At 40.7% G+C, this 19859-nt stretch overlaps 1 protein-coding gene across 1 annotated transcript in view; it reads right to left on the bottom strand.

Moving 5' to 3' along the window:
• Positions 1-6695: 6695 nt before the first annotated feature.
• Positions 6696-19859, bottom strand: part of pias4a (protein inhibitor of activated STAT, 4a) — a 40070-nt gene continuing 26906 nt past the window's right edge. The window contains exons 10-11 of the mRNA XM_039766929.1: positions 8415-8563; positions 6696-8319 (exon numbers count right to left, since the gene is read on the bottom strand). Coding sequence (XP_039622863.1) covers positions 8105-8319; positions 8415-8563 — 364 coding nt within the window. The 3' untranslated portion in view covers positions 6696-8104. The remainder of the gene's footprint in view (positions 8320-8414; positions 8564-19859) is intronic.

The raw sequence follows: 19859 nt of genomic DNA on the forward strand, positions 1-19859 counted from the left end.
GCAGCTCTCCGTGAAAACAAATCCAGAAAGACTGCAGCTGAACACCTGCTGTCAATGGGTGATGCAAGGAAAATGGTAAATGCAGGGAACAGTATTACATGGCCACTAACAAGACCCTGCCTGAATGCTGTGTCTGCATGTAGGAGAGTGGTAGATCCCATTACAATAAATAACTATGTTGTTCCTGTTTCAAGTGGAATAAAATTTGGTATTGCTAAAGTACTGAGACTCAGTCTCATGTTTTGGGGTGCAAGAGAGCATTTTATGTTATAAATAAATTGCATTATTTGGCCTATTGAATAAAACCATTTTTGGGTCATTTGCTGTAAAATCACCACACAGAACCACAAAGTGAGAAAATGTTTTTTTTTTTTTTTGGTGGACTTTCACCAAATCATGAACAAGTTCATAAATTATATTGTCACATGCATGCGTATAGGGAACAGCTGATGGGCTCTAGTCACTAATTCTACCACTGTACCTGGTGCTGTGTCCTAATGCCTCTCCCGGAGGAAGATTTGACGGCTATAAAACCACTAAAGTCGCTTCCAGTGTCTATCCGCTTGGACCTATCTCTTCCTGCCGGGCGGACTGAAAACCAGAAACTCAACCGTCTTTGCCGGCTCTGTCCTGATCTCAAGTTTGAAAAGGCCTCTCTGCAATTATTGTCTGTTATTTTGCAATTTGCTTGTTATTCAATTATACGCCGTTACCAGGCTGGTACACCAACTCTTTATTGTTGTCCTTTGATTCTTTTATAGTATACACAATATAAATGTACTTATAGATCTGGTGTCCTGGCTGGAAGGTGAAACAGATCCTAAAAACACACAAAATAAAAAAAATAAAAAATAAAAAAAAAACAAAAAACAGTGAGATGTGGAAAGGTAGGTGCAAAACAGTAGTTTGGTAATTCCACAATGCTGAAGAAGGACATTGGAATATCTAAATCAGCCCCTGACTGCCAGATTCTCTTATAAAAATATTAAAATATACTACAGTGTCCAGACACTGGTCAAGTTGCATGTGTTTGTATCAAACTTAGCAGAACAATGAAAGGTATCGCCTGACTGGGGAGGAGAGAGAGGAGAGGTTAGGAGTAGGCACTGATGCAGTGTGTTGCTATATCAACCACATGACAAACCTTCAGGATCCCTGATTAAGACCCAAGATCAGCCATGCAACAGGTGACACCTCAGCACCAAAAAAACATAAGTAAATAAACAAATAAAATAAAAATGAGCAGCAATGTGAGAATAACCTTAATCCAGTGCATGATCTTCAACAGGCTGGAGCCTAACACAGCAACCTCAAGCACATGGCCTAAGCCAGCCACTCCAGTGCAGGCCTGTTCATGATCACACTTTGGAATTACCAATCAACATGACCCACCAAACCAAAGCACCTGGAATAAAACTCACAATGTCATAAGGAGAATCGGCAAGGTCATAAGATATAGAGAAGTATTTCAGATAAAATTAAATAGGCAAATAAATATGTAATGTGAAATAAAACAAATATAAACAATATGCAAACATAAATACCATGAAATGTTTTTGTTGCTTTGTTTTATATAGAAAATTATTTCTTCATTTCTTCAGAGGGGACTGGGCAGTCTAATGGTCTGGAATCCCTACAGATTTTATTTTTTTCTCCAGCCGTCTAGAGTTTTTTTTTTGTTTTTTCTGTCCACCCTGGCCATTGGACCTTACTCTTATTCTATGTTAATTAATGTTGACTTATTTTATTTTCTTATTGTGTCTTTTATTTTTCTATTCTTTATTATGTAAAGCACTTTAAGCTACTGTTTGTATGAAAATGTGCTATAGAAATAAATGTTGTTGTTGTTCATTTACTTCAGTGACACCCACAGACAATGTGAAATACACCTTGAAATGAAAAACTGTCATTTTCAGTCATTAGAGGTGAGAGGGGTGTACTCAAGCTCTAGCAAGAACTGTGTTTTGATCGATGAACTCTCTCTCAGTAGGGGGTCACACATGTTCTCAACTTTTGACATTTCTAGGAGCCACGATTCCAAAGGCAAGCAAAGTTGTGACTGTGTGTGTCAACTGTGGCCACGAGTGCAAGAACAAGTTGGTCCGAGTTACCGCACAAAGTGACTACTTTAATTCAGGAAGCTCTGAATTCATCATCCTCTCAGGATTCAGCACTTGAAGAGTTTGCCTACAAGTGAAGCACTTGATGGCCAAAGATTTACGTGCTCTTTGCTGATTAACTCATCAATCAAAATACAGTACGTACTACAGCCTACCTTGTCACCTTTGACGGGAGAAAAGCAAGAATTTTCATTTCAAGGCATATTTCATGCTGTGTGTAAAGGAAATGAATAAAGAAATAATACATAAAGGAATAAGCAACAGAAACATTTAATTACGCATTCAATTATTTATGTTAATGTTAGTCACGTTTTACAGTACGTTTATTTCATTTTGTCCAAAACATGGGCAACAAGATTCAAACTCAGGAACTTACAGTAGATCTGCAAGGCAGTTTCACTAAACAATACATCACTGCTGAATCCCGAGATTTGGTCTGCTGCAAAGTCTGCACAAAGTACAATCTTCTATATAAATAAAACACTATGTGACTACGTGTGTACGGTCACTCCGATCAATCAGACTGGTTAGTTTAGCTTTGGTGATACAACTGACAGGAATTTCTGGGCAAGACAGGCAAAGGTGCACGAGGAGGAGTCGAGATGTAATGGGAACGCCGAGAGTCGCCTTTAAAAAGGTAAATCTGGGTGTCATCCTTGACAGTACTTTATCCTTTCAGTCCTACATCAATAACATCTCCCGGTCTTCATATTTCCACTTGTGTAACATTAATCGTATTCACTGCTCCCTCACTCCCCACACCACTGCTATCCTTGTTCATAGCCTTGTCACCTCTTGTCTGGATTATTGCAATTCCCTTTTCTTTGATCTTTCTCGCAAATCTCTTAATTAGCTTCAACTAGTCCAGAATTCAGCTGCCCGCATCATTACTAGAGCCCCCTCAATTCACCATATCACTCCTGTCTTGCAGCAGCCTTCCAGTTCAGTTCCGAATTCAATTCAAAACTCTCCTACTAACTATTAAGACTATCCACAACCTCGCCCCCCCATATCTGTCTGACCTCCTCCATGTTGCCATTCCCTCCCATACCCTTAGATCCTCTTCCTCCATCCACTAGACTGTCCCCTTCGTCCGTCTTACCACCATGGGAAGTGGGGCGTTCAGTTGCTCTGCTCCCCAACTTTGGACCTCACAACCATCTGAGCTTAGAAAAATATTGAATGATTTTCACTTTTCAAATCTAAACTTAAAACACATTTGTTTAAGACTGCTTTTTCTCTTTGATTACAATTGCTCTGTCTGATTTTAACTTTTGCATTTTATTTCTGTTTATAATCTGTGTTTTGTTTATTGTTCAGCGTCATTGAGTGTTTAGAAATGCGCCTACAAAAAAATAAAATGCATTATTATTATTATTTGCAAGAAAACAATGTCGTAGCAGAAGGTAATGGGGTCTTGTCTGTCATGGGTGATAGTCAAAAAGTGGACAAGAGGCAAGCAAGGAGCCTTGAAGGCTACACGGGAATGCACGTGACAAAGGTAGCACAGGGCAAGAGAGGTTCAGACACAAACATATATTGAAGAAAGGCCTAAGAGAAACACTTAAGGCAGGAGATATCAAATATTTTTTATATAGTCTATTACCTGTGATCAAAATTACATGGCTAGTAAGACGAATCAGAAAAAAGTAATTTGAAGTCACTCCCAAATCTGAAGAAACTATTGTAAACAGGAGTCAGTTCCACAGGTAGGTCCAGACCTCCTCCAACCTGCCCAAAAATAAAGCCTTAACCCAGGCTGCTAGTTCATAAACTACTACCTGAAGGCTTCAGCGTGTCCAGGCCCAAAATGAGAAACTAGCTTTAAAGTAAAAAAAAAAAAATAATAATAATTTATAGTTAGGTAACCGTAAACTCTGGCTTGCTGAAACCCAAACCAAAGTATCTTTATAAACTGAGAATTTAATAAATAAATCAAAAAGGGGGAAAAAGGATTTGCCTAAAAGTCAATGCAAGGCAAATTAGGTCGAAAATCCAATCAAAAAAAGTAGTATACAATAACACAAAGTATAATCAATAAAAAACAGAAACATCAAAAGAAAACAATACTCACAGTAACCCATAAACACCACCCCATGATCCACTTCTGATACCCTGTGTCTGATATAAAAGATGATGATGGACCCAACAGCAGTGATGGCAGGGTGGCCTCACCTCCTAGGGTTCCATCCGCAAAGCATAAGGAATGTCAGACCCAATTAAAGACATAGGTTTGCTTTTTGTTATTTGTGTACTAGCAGAAATTACATAAAGACTTGAAAACATCCATCCATTATCCAACCTGCTATATCCTAATTACAGGGTCACGGGGGTCTGCTGGAGTCAATCCCAGCCAACACAGGGTGTAAAGCAGGAAACAAACCAAGGGCAGGGCACCAGCCCACCACAGGGCACGCGCATACACACACACAAAGCACACACTAGGAACAATTTAGAATTCTCCAATGCACCTAACCTGCATGTCTTTGGACTATGGGAGGAAACCCACACAGACACGGGCAATCAAACACCATAAAACAGAAAATATACATATGCCAGTGAGGGCAGACATCAGAAAAGTAATCATCTGGAAGAGGAGACATTACTTGGAACTATTCCAGCTAGGACATTACACCATCTGAGAAGGAAGCAAGCAAGAAACCACAGACCTTGAGCAATCTCAACTGTCAAGCTATAGTCTACAGAAACTAAACAAAAATATCAAGACTAGAGAACTGAAGGTACAACTTAGAGCTACCCAGACTGGAACACCATTGAGGCTCATGGTCAATAAACAGAAAGCAAGAATGATCTACATGTTTAATCATACAAGTGTCCATGGAATGCAATCTAGCCTCCAAAGGTTATTTTTTAACAGTGGATTGTTACTCATGGAAATGCCTAAGAAATATTATTCACCTCATTTTACGCGTATACTCGGCAATACTTACCTCTGGAAGGATTTAGCACTTAACATTTGATTATCTCAGCCATGGAGCAGACGAAATTTGCTCTCAATTTCTCCCGCTGCAGTTACTGAAACCCTGAAAAGATTTCAACACAGAAATAAACTTCCAGACAAAAGTTTAGTGACACAGAGAAATGTTCATGTTTTTAATAGAAATGAACACTTTCTTTATCCAGATACCATTAAATTGATTTTAAAATATAGCCAAGACATTACTAGTGGTATTACTGCTTGAAATGACAGTAATAGCCATTAAAACCGGGAGTAACATCTTGGCTATTTTTTAAAAATCAATTTAATGGTATCTTGACCAAAAAATGTATACATTTCTAATAAAAACATGAACATTTCTAGGTGTGTCTAAACTTTTGTCTTGTAGTACACTTAACAGGGACTGGCTACACTCAAAAGTTTTGCACTAAATACCCTTACAAAGGCCAGGATCACAGACCACAATCTACTCTCAGCTCACTGAATACAAAGTCAGTCCATCCATCCATCATCCAACCCGCTATATCCTAACTAGAGGGTCACAGGGGTCTGCTGGAGCTAAACCTAGCCAACACAGGGCGCAAGGCAGGAAACAAACCTCGGGCAGGGCACCAGCCCACCGCAGTGAATACTAAGTCTAAAGCACTTATTTTATATCTTCTTACAAGTACACTCACAAACACATTGGTTAGTTTACACTTAGCATTTGCTTTTAATGCACTGCTATCCTAAAAGTCACCATAATGTGCTCAGTAACCTATCCCTCTGTCCAAAAAGGCACTAGCTTGTTAAACTGCTGTTTAGATGCGCAGAAACTATGCTAACTTTCCTTTATGAGAGTTACAACTTGTTTACACAGTTTTTATTCACTTAAAAGCTGAATCTAAATAATTATATAAATTTAATATTCACAGAAATTAAATATTACAAATCTTATTTAACAAACTGTAAAAATAACAGTATTTTTCACCCCAATGAGGCACTGTCTGAATAAACCAACACCCAAGCACCAAAGTAAAGAAGAAGCAAACAAAAGGATCGACAAGTAGGATGCCAGAGAACACGGCGGCCAGAAAGGAGAACCAGACTCATACTAAGTGAGAGATAATGCAGTATGAAAACATAAGCAAAAACCCAACTGGTTGGGCTGCATAAAGAACCATCACAAGACAATGTCAGAATTTGATAAAATATTATTTATTTTTTTATATGAACATATAAAAAAAAAAAAGAAAGAAAAAACACTAGACACTGAAACATTTACACCGGGGTGTTGGCTGTGTTATTGTTAAGGAAATGAACACTGCAATCCCCACACCATCATCCCAAAGTTCCTGCCAAATACGCTCTAATAACCACCCCACCCTTCCCACCCCACCCCAAGCAAACAAGCTCGTAGTGTTCAGTACCTGGAACCAACATTTCTCTAGCATTTATTTAAAATGCTTCTAAGAATTAAAAGCTTCTAGGCATAGAAAGACAATTCTTTCACAACAGAAGAACAGAGATCACGTCCTTTGGGGAACGTCGACTCCACACAAAACTGCTGAATAGCCATTCAAACAACTGTTCAAAAAACAGCGCAATCAGAGTTGCTACTAGTCAGGGAAGGGAGATTTAAAAAAAAAAAATCATCTGAAAAGTAAAAACCAAAAACAGGCTAATGGTTCACTAACTGTCTTTGAAATAAAGAGGGATGAAAAAATATGTATGTTACAGTCTGGGTGGCACCTGGCTTCTCAAATGCATACCCACCCTGTCCCCTGCATGCTTGCAGTCCACTTCTTGTCACTTAGCAGAACTCTGCATTCTCTTCTAAGGTATAATTAGATACACTCCAACTACTACAGCATCCTCCAAAGGCTCCTTCACAGTCCACAGCCAAGGAGACTTTGCACCCTTGTCCAACACAAGTTAAACATCGCTCACTCAATCAACAGGATAAATTAAAAGTAAAGAGAAAAAAATGAGAAAATGGAGGAGGGGTGGAGGAACTGCCCCATACTAAATTGATGGAAATTAAATAAACAGAAATCCAAATCAGACAGACCAGCAAGGAATGCTAAATGCAAAAATCATGCTACGATTAAAAAAAAAAAAATAATAAATAAAAATCCATCCCCTTCCCTGATACATTGAAACTTTTTTTCCAACTTCTTCTCTTTTTTCTTTTCTTTTTTTTTTAAATAAAAGCAAAGATTTTAAATGCTCAGCACACATTTCACCACCTTCCATGTTCTTCCTGAGGTAGATATCAGTTTCTCATAAAAGCAAAACGAGTAGCTTTCACGTTGCAACTGTTTTTCAGAGCTCACGTTTGCTTGGCTTCATTTTCCAATGGTGGAGTTTGTTACGTGGGGGGGTTAGGGGGTGGACAGGGCAGGGGGATTAAGATACCAGAGGTCAAGGGTTTTAAAAGGCGCTGCGCAATCCATTTACTTGGATAGGTGTGTGGACATAGGCAGGTCAAAGGAAAATTAGAAAATGCATTGTTGCTCCAACACAGCCTTCCTCAAAATCAGAAGCCCACCAGCCTCATATCCAGGGCCATGCTTTACACCACCTTATTTCTCCAAAACCTGACCCCACTTACACCCCTCAGAAAGGCTGGGACCAGTCTGCATTAATTTACTTACTTATTTACACGTCTCAGACCAGTGTTTCCAGAGAGGCCTCTCAAATCTAAGTTGAACATGCTGTTGAAAATAATTTGTTCAAGTTAAGTAAAATTAAAAACCATTAATAATAAAGCCCTGAAAACTGAACGTCAAGCAAAGGGTGGGCATTTTTGAGGATGACAGACAGGTGGAGACAAAGCCTATTGGGCGCTAAGACACCCTGTGAGTGGGCAAAAAGGGTCCAGATGGGAGTACAGGGTTGGGAATTTAGGCTAGGTGTGGTGGGGTGACTTGGGATTCTGTTTGCAGTGGTGTATTTGTCTCCAGTGCCCAATTCACACACTTCTGCGCGTCCAGTGGACTGAGGTTCGCATTCACAGATTCCAGGCTGGTGGACGCTTCGGTAGTCAGTAAGCAGTGACCAAGTCCTTGTCATAGTCATAACGTCCCCTCTTTTGAGGTGGCCTCTCTTCGCTTTCCTCACTTTCCCCCTCACTGTCCCCATTTGCTTCTTCCTCAGATGAAGAGTCCAGCGTTAGATCCACCACTACACCGACTGCAGTCTTCCCGTTCTGGCTTGTGCTGCTATGTGCTGGAGAGTGTCCATTTTCTTCAGGGGACCCTGATTGGAAAAAAGCAAGTTAAGTTTTAATCAGGAATCACAAACACCCGGACACTAAATTCAGAAATGCTGCCAGCCGCCCTCTAACTGCTTACCAATCTCCAGCACAGGATACTCTGGTGTGTTGCTCTGCTCCCTCTCTTTTTCCTTCTCCTTCTCTGCTTTAATTGGGCACCAAGAGCCATCAGATAAATACTCTATTTCCTCAACGTCCTGTGTGTCTTTCAAAATTTCCCACAGCAGTCTGGTGAAACAAAAAGCAAACAGCATTATGAACACAGTATTCGAAGAGGCCCGTTAACTTGAGATGGGCACATATAAGGACACAGCCATTCGTTTAGAAGAAAAAATCTGGAGCGTTCACCACTCGACTTTTTTGTATATGTAGAGATAGCAAAATACCTGCGCTTCGCAGCGGAGTAGTGTGTTAAAGAAGTTATAAAAAAGAAAAGGAAACGTTTTAAAAATAACATAACATGATTGTCAGTGTAATAGTTTTGTCACTGTTATGAGTGTTGCTATCATCAAGGATTTGATTATAATTGTTTCTTTTAATCAGGTTCGTATTTAGAGGATGTGTTGTGTTCAAGTTATATTCCGTGTTTGTCAACCGTTGTAAACATAACAGGTTTCATTCATCGAAGTGTTCACTACCCAAATCGGTACTCGTGAATTTAAGATATTTAACAGGCATTCCCGGTATTAAGTTGTGGATCTGCCCTCGAATATTTAGTGGCAGCGTGTCTATGAACGTAATTTAAACTTAAGCTTTACACCTTGCTTTTCTATTGATATGTGTACAAAGTCTCTTTCAGCGTCACAGGGTTGTTCCGTTTCCTACTGCATCAATAAGCAGCTCATCTTCCTCTTTATCTGAGACATCACACACTGCATAAACGGGTTTACCTTTCTCAGTCCTGCAAAGTCAGCTCACGTGAGCCGCTCGGAGTACATGCATCGAAGGTTCTCAGCTGTGCTTCTGCTATCTCGTGCGATCTTGCGATGTCCACGACTTTATTTAATGTTAGCTCAGACCCGGCAATACGTCTTCTCATTAAACTTGTATCTCGCGAACATCGTATTCGTCGTAGGCATTACAAAAGCCAGCAGCAGCGAGTCTATTAAATTAATTTAAAATTGAGGCTTACACCGTGCTTTGTTTCCGCAGTAGCTGCACTTATGAATATGCTTGTATGCGTCACTCGCTTCATATTCTTTTGCTGCCTTCTCAATTGTGTAATGCGTTTTTTGTTCAGCGCTCTTTGGAGCTCTTGCTTGTTCTCTGCATACTGCGTTCACAGTCAGTTCGTAGAATTCTACGCGTAGAATTTCGAAATGAAACCTGCCTAACTTTTGTAAGTAAGCTGTAAGGAATGAGCCTGCCAAACCTACCTACACGGGAAGTTGGAGAATTAGTGATGAGTGAGTCAATCAGTCAGTCAGTGAGGGCTTTGTCTTATTAGTATACAGTAAATAATATAATTGTATGAATATGTCAACTTGTGAAACCAAACATGTACCGATTCAAATTTCAAGTTTATTTGATAGTTCTTTTACCTGCTTAGATACATTTTCAATTAATGTTGTTTTGTGTTTGTACCATGTAATTGCTTTGCATTGTTGAGAAGTTAAATAAAAATATAAAAATACGTGCAACGTAGTTAATAAACTGTTACTAAAGAAGATGAATAATTAGAAATTCCCCAAATTATATACATTACTAGCAAAATACTCTCAGCTTCGCAGTGGAGAAGTAGTGTGTTAAAGAAGTTATGAAAAAAAGGTAACATTTTAAAAATAACGGAACGTGATTGTCAATGTAATTGTCGTATGCTTATTTTAGTATTGAGAATGAATCTGATGATTGTAAAGTGTTTAATTTATGATTGTAAATGTTGTGTATGAGAAATACACATTTTTAGGATGTAAGGATCTCTTTGTAAACGACGCTTGCAATTCTGCCCTCAGGCAAAATGTCTGCTAAGCTTACTCTTGAGCATGCAATGTACAGTTGGCCATGTGAGAAGCAATCTTGTGTCAAATCAATGCCGACCTTTTTTAGAGTCTGGCCCTGTGACTTATTTATTGTCATAACGAAGCAGACCCTTACTGGAAAATGGAGGCGTTTGAATTGGAATGGGAGGTCAGAAGGTATGAGAGGGATGCGAAGAATACAGTCTTCTCTGAGCCTGTTTCAGTGAAGACAGTTGCCTCAATGAGGTTCTTGTGCAGAGATCTGATCTGATGTAAAGCCTGGTGCCATTACAAAGTTTTGGTGGTTGTAAGTTTCGTAGTAAAGCGGTGGAGTAAACAAGAAAGCAGGAGTCACCAGCAGGCAGACGTGAAGCAAGGCGAACAATAACAGGCTTGAAGCGGTGGAGTAAAGAAGAAGGGAGCAGTGAGCACGAACAGCTGAGGACAGTAAGGAAGCGAGTGAGGAGGCACATGAGCACGGGATGTCGTTAATGTATATAGGCAGGGAGCCAACCACGTGGTAGGTGTGTGGACAGCGGCCACGTGAAAAAGGGAAGGGGGACCTGGGGCGGCCCTTGTGTGTGAAATAAATCCTCTTTTAATGGATAGATAGATAGATACTTTATTAATCCCAAGGGGAAATTCACAAATGCAAATAAGGAATGAAACCGCCAAAAAGGAGAGGTCAGTTCCTACACTTCCTTATGGCGTAATGGTGAGAACCGCCAAAAAGAAGACGTTATTTTCAAAAGTTCATTACGGGGCACAACACGAAATGAAACATACTAACATTTGTTAAGTACAGTGTAAAGGATGAGCATGGGAAAATTGGAAGTAGCAGAAATAGTAAGGAGGGGTTTCCCCTATCTATATATACAGTTTAGGGGGTACACCCGTTTCCCCCCCTTGGGTGTTGTAATAGGACATGAAACATACCTAACTTTTATAAGTACACTGCAAGGAATGAGCACGCAAAATTTCAGCTTCCCACATATATGGAAAGTGGGAGAATTAGTGATGAGTCAGTGAGGGCTTTGCCTTTTATATGTGTAGATAGCAAAATACCCGCGCTTCGCAGCGGAGAAGTAATGTGTTAAAGAAAATATGAAAAAGAAAAGGAAACATTTTAAAAATAACCAGCGGTAAAGCAAGGAAGCCTCCGTAATAAGGACGGTTGGGTGCACGTAGAAGTGGTGCCTGCTAACCTAAAAGGGATATTCTGAAATGATGGCTTTACTTGTCTGTTGTGGAGCGGGCGTCGGCCATGGATGGACGCTAACGCCAAGTCACCCGGGTGAGACGGACTTCATCTAAATGTAAATTAAGTAAACGTGTCCGTGGCGCACATCAGGATTGGTCGCTGGATTCACTGCAGACTTCGCAGGCCGTGTGATTATAAACTTTTAAAAGAAAGTTCTGATACAGGACTAGGGAACGTGTGGGGATTGTGTGTGTCTGGGCGTCTAATTTATATGTGTATATAGTTATAATATAGGTTAAGTACATGTGAATATATTTGCGCCATTGATAAATATATTCTTTCCGTTTCTTTACCTTGCTTTCTTTCCTGCTTTCTTGCATTCTTTTGTTTTCGGCAGCAGCATCTCTATGAAGTTGTGGATTTGCCTGCAAGTATTTTGTGACAGGGTGTCTATTAACTTGTGGATTTATCTGCAAGTATTTAGCAACAGCGTGACGAAGTTGATTCCGTCTAGCTGCATCAGACAATGTACCACGACGTCTGACACGCCTCCTTTTTACTGTTTCCTCACAGCTTGGATTGCTGCTGATGGATGGCCTTATATGGGCAGGCAGGCAATTACGTGGGAGGCGTGGGGATGGAGGATGCAATATAGGCAGGCAGCCAACTACGTGGGAGGCGTGGTGATGAAGGACGCAATTCTGCCTCACACGGCGACAGAGCTGCAGGCTATGGCCGTATATATGTACGTAAGTAGGATTCAGTTATGACCATTACGCGTAGAATTTCGAAATGAAACCTGCTAAACTTTTGTAAGTAACCTGTAAGGAATGAGCCTGCCAAATTTCAGCCTTCTACCTACACGGGAAGTTGGAGAATTAGTGATGAGTGAGTGAGTAAGTATCCATTATTCATAAAGCTTCAATTGGTGATCTGTCTTTCTGCATTAACCGCATATTTTCAGCAAAGTGCGTATTTGGGAACATCGTTGTGCCGACTTGGTTCAACATTACTTGGCAACAGGGAAAGTGGGGCAAGTTGCACTGGTGCATTTGTGTCTCCCATAAAAGTAGCTTCACTTGAAATCACTTTGTGATTTTGCACGGGTAAAAACGTCTGCTGAAGTGTCAGATTCTTCTTTAACTCTTCTGCTTTCTGTATCTTCTGCATTGCAGTCAGGTCTTTCAGGTTATCTTGATGTTTTGTCTCATAGTGCCATCAATTCTGTAATTACAGCCACATTAGCTCCACAAATGAGACACACGGGTTTACCGGCAATGTCAGTAAACATATACTCAGCCTCCCATCGGTTTTTAAAGGCTCTATGTTCAGAATCACCTTTTCTCTTCGGCATCGTGGGCTAGCTTCGCAATAACTTGCAGCATCATAAGCTAGACTTGATTAACGCGGTAAGTGTTCGGCAAGGCAGCTGAAGCGCTGCATTATGGGATCTTTAGTCTATTGTGTTACCAGCGCTTCATATCCCCAGGCCATTAACAATAATAATATATAAAATGATCTCGCAGGCCGGATATAATTACACGCAGGGCCGGGTTTGTCTATTTGAGCGTAGCAGTGTAATTCGGTTTTTGTTCAGCACTCTTTGGAACTGTTGCTTTTTGTCTGCGCACTGCGTCAGTTCACGTGAGACGCTGAATATGGTTTTATATGTCACTCGCTTCTAAGTGTTTCGCTGCCTTCTTAATTATATAATGTATGTTTTCTTCAGCAGTTTTTGGAGCTCTTCCTGGTTTTCTACGTACTGCGTGATTACGTGGCAGGCGTGATTATGTCACACGAAACTCCGCCCCCCTGTGGCTTTCGAGCTGAACTCCATTACAGTATATGCAGAAAAATAGCTTCCAGTTATGACCATTACGCGTAGAATTTCGAAATGAAACCTGCCCAACTTTTGTAAGGAATGAGCCTGCCAAATTTCAGCCTTCTACCTATATGGGAAGTTGGAGAATTAGTGATGAGTCAGTCAGGGCTTTGCCTTTTATTAATATATATATATATATATATATATATATATATATATATATATATATATATATATATATATATATATATATATATATATATATATATATATATAGAGTGGAGGAAATAATTATTTGACCCCTCACTGATTTTGTAAGTTTGTCCAATGACAAAGAAATGAAAAGTCTCAGAACAGTATCATTTCAATGGTAGGTTTATTTCAACAGTGGCAGATTGCACATCAAAAGGAAAATCGAAAAATAACTTTAAATAAAAGATAGAAATTGATTTGCATTTCATTGAGAGAAATAAGTTTTTGAACCCCTACCAACCATTAAGAGTTCTGGCTCCCACAGAGTGGTTAGACACTTCTACTCAGTCACCCTCATTAAGGACACCTGTCTTAACTAGTCACCTGTATAAAAGACACCTGTCCACAGAATCAATCAATCAAGCAGACTCCACACTCTACAACATGGGAAAGACCAAAGAGCTGTCCAAGGATGTCAGAGACAAAATTGTAGACCTGCACAAGGCTGGAATGGGCTACAAAACCATTAGCAAGAAGCTGGGAGAGAAGGTGACAACTGTTGGTGCGATTGTTCAAAATGGAAGGAGCACAAAATGACCATCAATCGACCTCGCTCTGGGGCTCCACGCAAGATCTCACCTCGTAGGGTGTCAATGGTTCTGAGAAAGGTGAAAAAGAATCCTAGAACTACACGGGAGGAGTTAGTTAATGACCTCAAATTAGCAGGGACCACAGTCACCAAGAAAACCATTGGAAACACATTAAACCGCAATGGATTAAAATCCTGCAGGGCTCGCAAGGTCCCCCTGCTCAAGAAGGCACATGTGCAGGCCCGTCTGAAGTTTGCCAATGAACACCTGAATGATTCAGAGAGTGACTGGGAGAAGGTGCTGTGGTCTGATGAGACCAAAATAGAGCTCTTTGGCATTAACTCAACTCGCTGTGTTTGGAGGAAGAAAAATGCTGCCTATGACCCCAAAACACCGTCCCCACCGTCAAGCATGGGGGTGGAAACATTTTGCTTTGGGGGTGTTTTTCTGCTAAGGGCACAGGACAACTTAATCGCATTAACGGAAAATGGACGGAGCCATGTATCGTGAAATCCTGAGCGACAATCTCCTTCCCTCTGCCAGGAAACTGAAAATGGGTCGTGGATGGGTGTTCCAGCACGACAATGACCCAAAACATACAGCAAAGGCAACAAAGGAGTGGCTCAAGAAGAAGCACATTAAGGTCATGGAGTGGCCTAGTCAGTCTCGGACCTTAATCCAATAGAAAACCTATGGAGGGAGCTCAAGCTCAGAGTAGCACAGAGACAGCCTCAAACCTTAGGGATTTAGAGATGATCTGCAAAGAGGAGTGGACCAACATTCCTCCTAAAATGTGCAAACTTGGTCAGCAAGTACAAGAAACGTTTGACCTCTGTGCTTGCAAACAAGGGTTTTTCCACTAAGTATTAAGTCTTTTTGTTAGAGGGTTCAAAACTTATTTCCCTCAATGAAATGCAAATCAATTTCTATCTTTTATTTAAAGTTATTTTTCGATTTTCCTTTTGATGTGCAATCTGCCACTGTTGAAATAAACCTACCATTGAAATGATACTGTTCTGAGACTTTTCATTTCTTTGTCATTGGACAAACTTACAAAATCAGTGAGGGGTCAAATAATTATTTCCTCCACTGTATATATATATATATATATATATATATATATATATATATATAGTGGGTATAGAAAAGAATCACCCCTTCGAAATATTCCAATTTTTTTTTTTTTTTTTTTACAACCTTAAATGAAAACACACAAACCAACATTTTTCCCCGTTTTACTTACTCAATGCAATTCATAACATCCAAGTGAAAGATATCACAGCTACAGTTCAGAAGAATTTTAAAAAATAAAAAACAGTTTAAATAAAGGATCAGCCCCCTTCCTAAACTCAATCAGGTGTAAGTGCCCACCATTTCCACTGATGACCATTGTTACTGGCTTCCTTCTGTGATTAATTGTAATCAGTGTGATTAGTGAAACATAAAAACAGCTGTTCCTAAAGCATTCATTCCCTTGCCTCGCAGACTTTTCGTTTTTGTGTCTGTATTTTTGTTATTGTCGATGTTTGTACTGCCTGTTCGCCGTTTTATTAAGTATGACCATACAACACTGGTAAACATTGGAGCAACAAAGGCACAAGTCGCTACTTTTGAAGTTATCGACCAGGGGCTGCTCGCCAATATAACTCGATGCCAAGGTGGAGGACGCGACCCACCCGACCACGCCCGGAGGACGCATCCCGGAGTGCTGGGATCCAAGCGAGAACGAAACACAGAGGACTGCAACTTCCACTGCCTAGCATTTTTCTGGCCAATGCCCAATTTCTGGACAACAAAGTAGACGATCTCCGTGGTAGACTTCGTTTTCAGCGAGATCAGCATGACTGTTGTGTTTTCTGCCTCACAGATTAATGGCTCACCGCCTGCACGCTGGATTCTGCTGTCTAGCCAGGCAGCTTCTCTATCCACCACCCTGATCGGTCGGTCTCCTCCAGGAAAAAGAGAGGTGGCGGGGTATGCTTCCTCATCATCAAGAACAACACATGGTGTATGGATCTGGAAGTCATTTCACAAAGCTGCTCACCGGACCTAGAGTGTCTGATCATGTGCCGGTCGCTTTACTTGCCTAGGGAGTTTACAGCTGTACACATGGCGGCTGTGTACATTCCCCCGCAAGCAAACACCAGCACCGCACTTAAGGAACTGTACGGCCTGATTACGGACTGTGAAAACAAACACCACGAAGGTCTGGTTATCATCGCTGGGGACTTCAACAAAGCAATGTTCAGGTCTGTTTACCCCAAATACTACCAACACGTCTCCTGTCCCACCAGGGGTGCTAATACACTGGACCACTGCTACACCGCACACAAAAACGCGTATCGCTTACTCCTGCGGCCGAACCTCGGGCAGTCAGATCACCGTTCTGTGCTGCTGCTCCTCACTGTTTACAAGCCGGTCTTGTGAGAGGTGCACTGTTGGACCCTGGAAGCGGAGGAGAAACTTAGGGACTGCTTTGAATCTGTGGATAGGGATGTTTTCAAAGAGTCATCTCTCTGAACATTTAGAATGCTAAGAAAAATACTTTATCATTTTCATGATGAAATGCATTAAAGCAGGTGTTAAACATGCACGGTAGTGTGGTGAAAATGTTGCTCCCTCGCAGTAAGGGGTCTCCAGGTGTACGTTCAGTGTAAACTTTATGGCAGGTGTGATGAGGCTCCAAAAAACTGGATGTATGAATGGATATTGCACAGGTTTAACTTAAATATTGTGTAAATGTTGGGTTTGTGATCTGATGGTCGGAGACACGAACACAGAATTTAAGGGGTGTTCTTCTGAGTGTGCTGTCTCTGTCTGACCTACCAAAACCTCAGTTCCTATCCTTCCTTTTTCTTTCTCCACATAACCAATAACCACACGATAAACGTCTTTGTGAAATTAAAACTAGTTATTAACTTAGACTATGGAGTGTTCAGAACTTTAAAAAAAAAATGTGTTATACATGTTTAATTACGCCATCCATTCAGGGTTGCACCCATCCCAGCAAGCATTGTGTGCGAGGCAGGAGCAAATCCTGAACAGGGCACCAGCACATCGCAGGGTGAATATGAGCAACACATACACTAGCAGGGTCAACATAGCATAACAAAACCCCACATCCTACAGGACTTTGAAAGGAAACTGAAGCACGGCAAGTAAACCCACCAGAAAAACATGCAAATTCAAGGCTGGGAACACCTGGGACCCCCTTGCTGCGAGGCAGCAGTGCAACCTCCACATCACCATGCCCCCAAATGATTACTAAATGCCGTAATGTATTTCATCATGAAAATGATATCAAGTATTTATCTTAGCATTGTAAATGTTCAGAGAGCAGGAATATCATGAAATTAATGCATTCTGTGTGGTGATCGCTGCCTGCGCCTCCTTTTACTGCAAGAGAAGGTCAGTTTAAGAAGCACGTAGCGGTTAACATGGCTCGGGAAACACTTAATACAAAGTATTTAATGTACTACATTAACTTATGGTGGGGTTTGAGAAAATCTAGTAAATTAAATATTCATTTTAAGATGAAGTTTAGTTTACGATGTTCTACGTTAATGACAAATTACAAGAATAAAATCAACATGTCGACTTTAATCTCGACATAAACGGTGAGAATAAAGTAGAAATGTTGAGAATAAATTCAACATGTCGTCACACTATTACACAGTACCCAGGTACATTATACAGTATTGAAAAAAATAAAACAAGTACAACTTGGCTTGCAGTATTATCCAGTAGTATAGAAACAGTATTCATACATTTGAACATATTGGTCCACATCTGACCTTTTAAAACTATAGTCTCTCTAGACAACAGACACGACTCCTTTTTTTCTTTATCATCTGCTACAGCTTTAGTTTTGGAATGTTCTCTGTCCATTTTCACCGTTCAATACCTCCACTAATGCATGTACTCTGTTGCATGCATGTTTAGCAGTGCAGCAGTGAAAAAGGTCCCCCATTTAAACTGTTTCCCACTGCACCACGTTCTGAACGTTGAATAATCCATATAACAAAACTAAAAAACGGTTTTTGGTATGAACCGGTATACCGCCCAGCACTACCAGAAATTATTTGAATTCTAGTCTCCCCTTAGGATACCTCTCTCACTTCTATACATACAAGTCTCTTCATGGAGGAAAAGATATAAAAATAAAATCCTAACTGATGTCAGGCTGCATGTAGATTCCCACAAGTCCAGACACAGACAATGAAATGGAGACTAAATAATACCATACCATACTTATTTGTTGAGCGCTTAAAAACACAGCATTACAACTGACCAAAGCGCTGTACAGTTACAACAAGCAGGACTAAAAGCAAAATATTAAAAATAAACATTAAGAGAGAATTAAAACAGAGATACTAAAAACAGGTCAAGGGACCAAATAAAATAGAGAAAATAGCAAAAGACAAGTGGAAAATGAAACAGGTTAAGAGTTAAAAGCCAATGTGAAGAAGTGCGTTTTTAGGCGAGATTTGAATGTGGCGACTGAAGCGGCTTGCCTTAACCACTAAGGGCAGGGAGTTCCAGAGCCTGGGTGCACAGACGGAGAAAGCCCTTTCACCACGAGCTTTAAAACGTGCCTTGGGAACGGTTAGGAGCAGCTGATCTGTGGATCTAAGAACACGAGGGGGATTGTGACAATGGAGCAAGACACTCAAATAGGCGGGGGCTAGACCGTTTAATGCCTTATAGGTTAGGAGGAGAATCTTAAAATCGATTCTGAATCTAACCGGCAGCCAGTGAAGGGTTTTCAAAATTGGTGAAATGTATTGGATTCTGCTACTTCCAGTTAGAAGCCTTGCAGCCGCATTTTGAGCCAGTTGGAGTCTAGAAAGTGTGGCTTTACTGATACCAAAAAGGCAGGAATTAGAGTAGTCAAGCCGGGACGTAATGAATGCATGAATTACTGATTCCAGGAGGTGGTTAGAAAGAATAGGCTTGAGTTTGGCGATTCGCCTTAGATGGAAAAAGCAGGATTTTACTGTGCTGTTGACTTGAGCATCCATTTTCAGGAACGTATCCATTTTGATTCCAAGATTGGAGACAGACGAAGTTACTGGAATGGGAAGAGAAACGAGGCCAAGGGGTGGAGCCTGTTTGCAGTCGGGACTAAAACAATGACCTCGGTTTTGAATCGTTCAGGTGAAGGAAGTTTACAGCCAGCCAGTCCTTAATGTCAGATAGGCAGTCGAGGAGAGGTTTGGTGGAGTCAGTTGGCTTGAGGGAGAAATAAATTTGGCAGTCGTCAGCATATAGGTGATATGAAATTGCATGCTTTCTAAAAATTGCACCTAAAGGCAGGATGTAGATTGAAAAAAGTAGTGGCCCTAAAATGGAACCCTGGGGAACCCCACATGGGAGTGGGACTGATTCAGATGAAAAATCGTCTAGCATGACTCTGAGAGTCCTGTTGCAGAAATATGACCTGAACCAGTCGAGGGCTAAGCCAGATACACCAGCCCAGGATTGAGTCGGAGATCATGATGTCGTGGTCGATTGTGTCGAAAGCAGCAGATAAGTCGAGAAGAACCATAACCACGTGGAATCCTGAGTCCAATGCCAAAAGGACGTCATTTAGGACACGTAAATGCGCGGTTTCTGTGCTGTGTTGGGGCCTAAAGCCTGACTGAAAAGATCCATTACCTGATGGTCCTGTAGGTGATGAGTTAATTGCTCATAAACTACTTTTCTAGTATTTTTGACAAGAAAGGTAGCTTGGAGATTGGACGAAGATTGGAAAGAATGG

Source organism: Polypterus senegalus, chromosome 10, assembly GCF_016835505.1.
Source record: "Polypterus senegalus isolate Bchr_013 chromosome 10, ASM1683550v1, whole genome shotgun sequence".
Classification (NCBI taxonomy): domain Eukaryota; kingdom Metazoa; phylum Chordata; class Cladistia; order Polypteriformes; family Polypteridae; genus Polypterus; species Polypterus senegalus.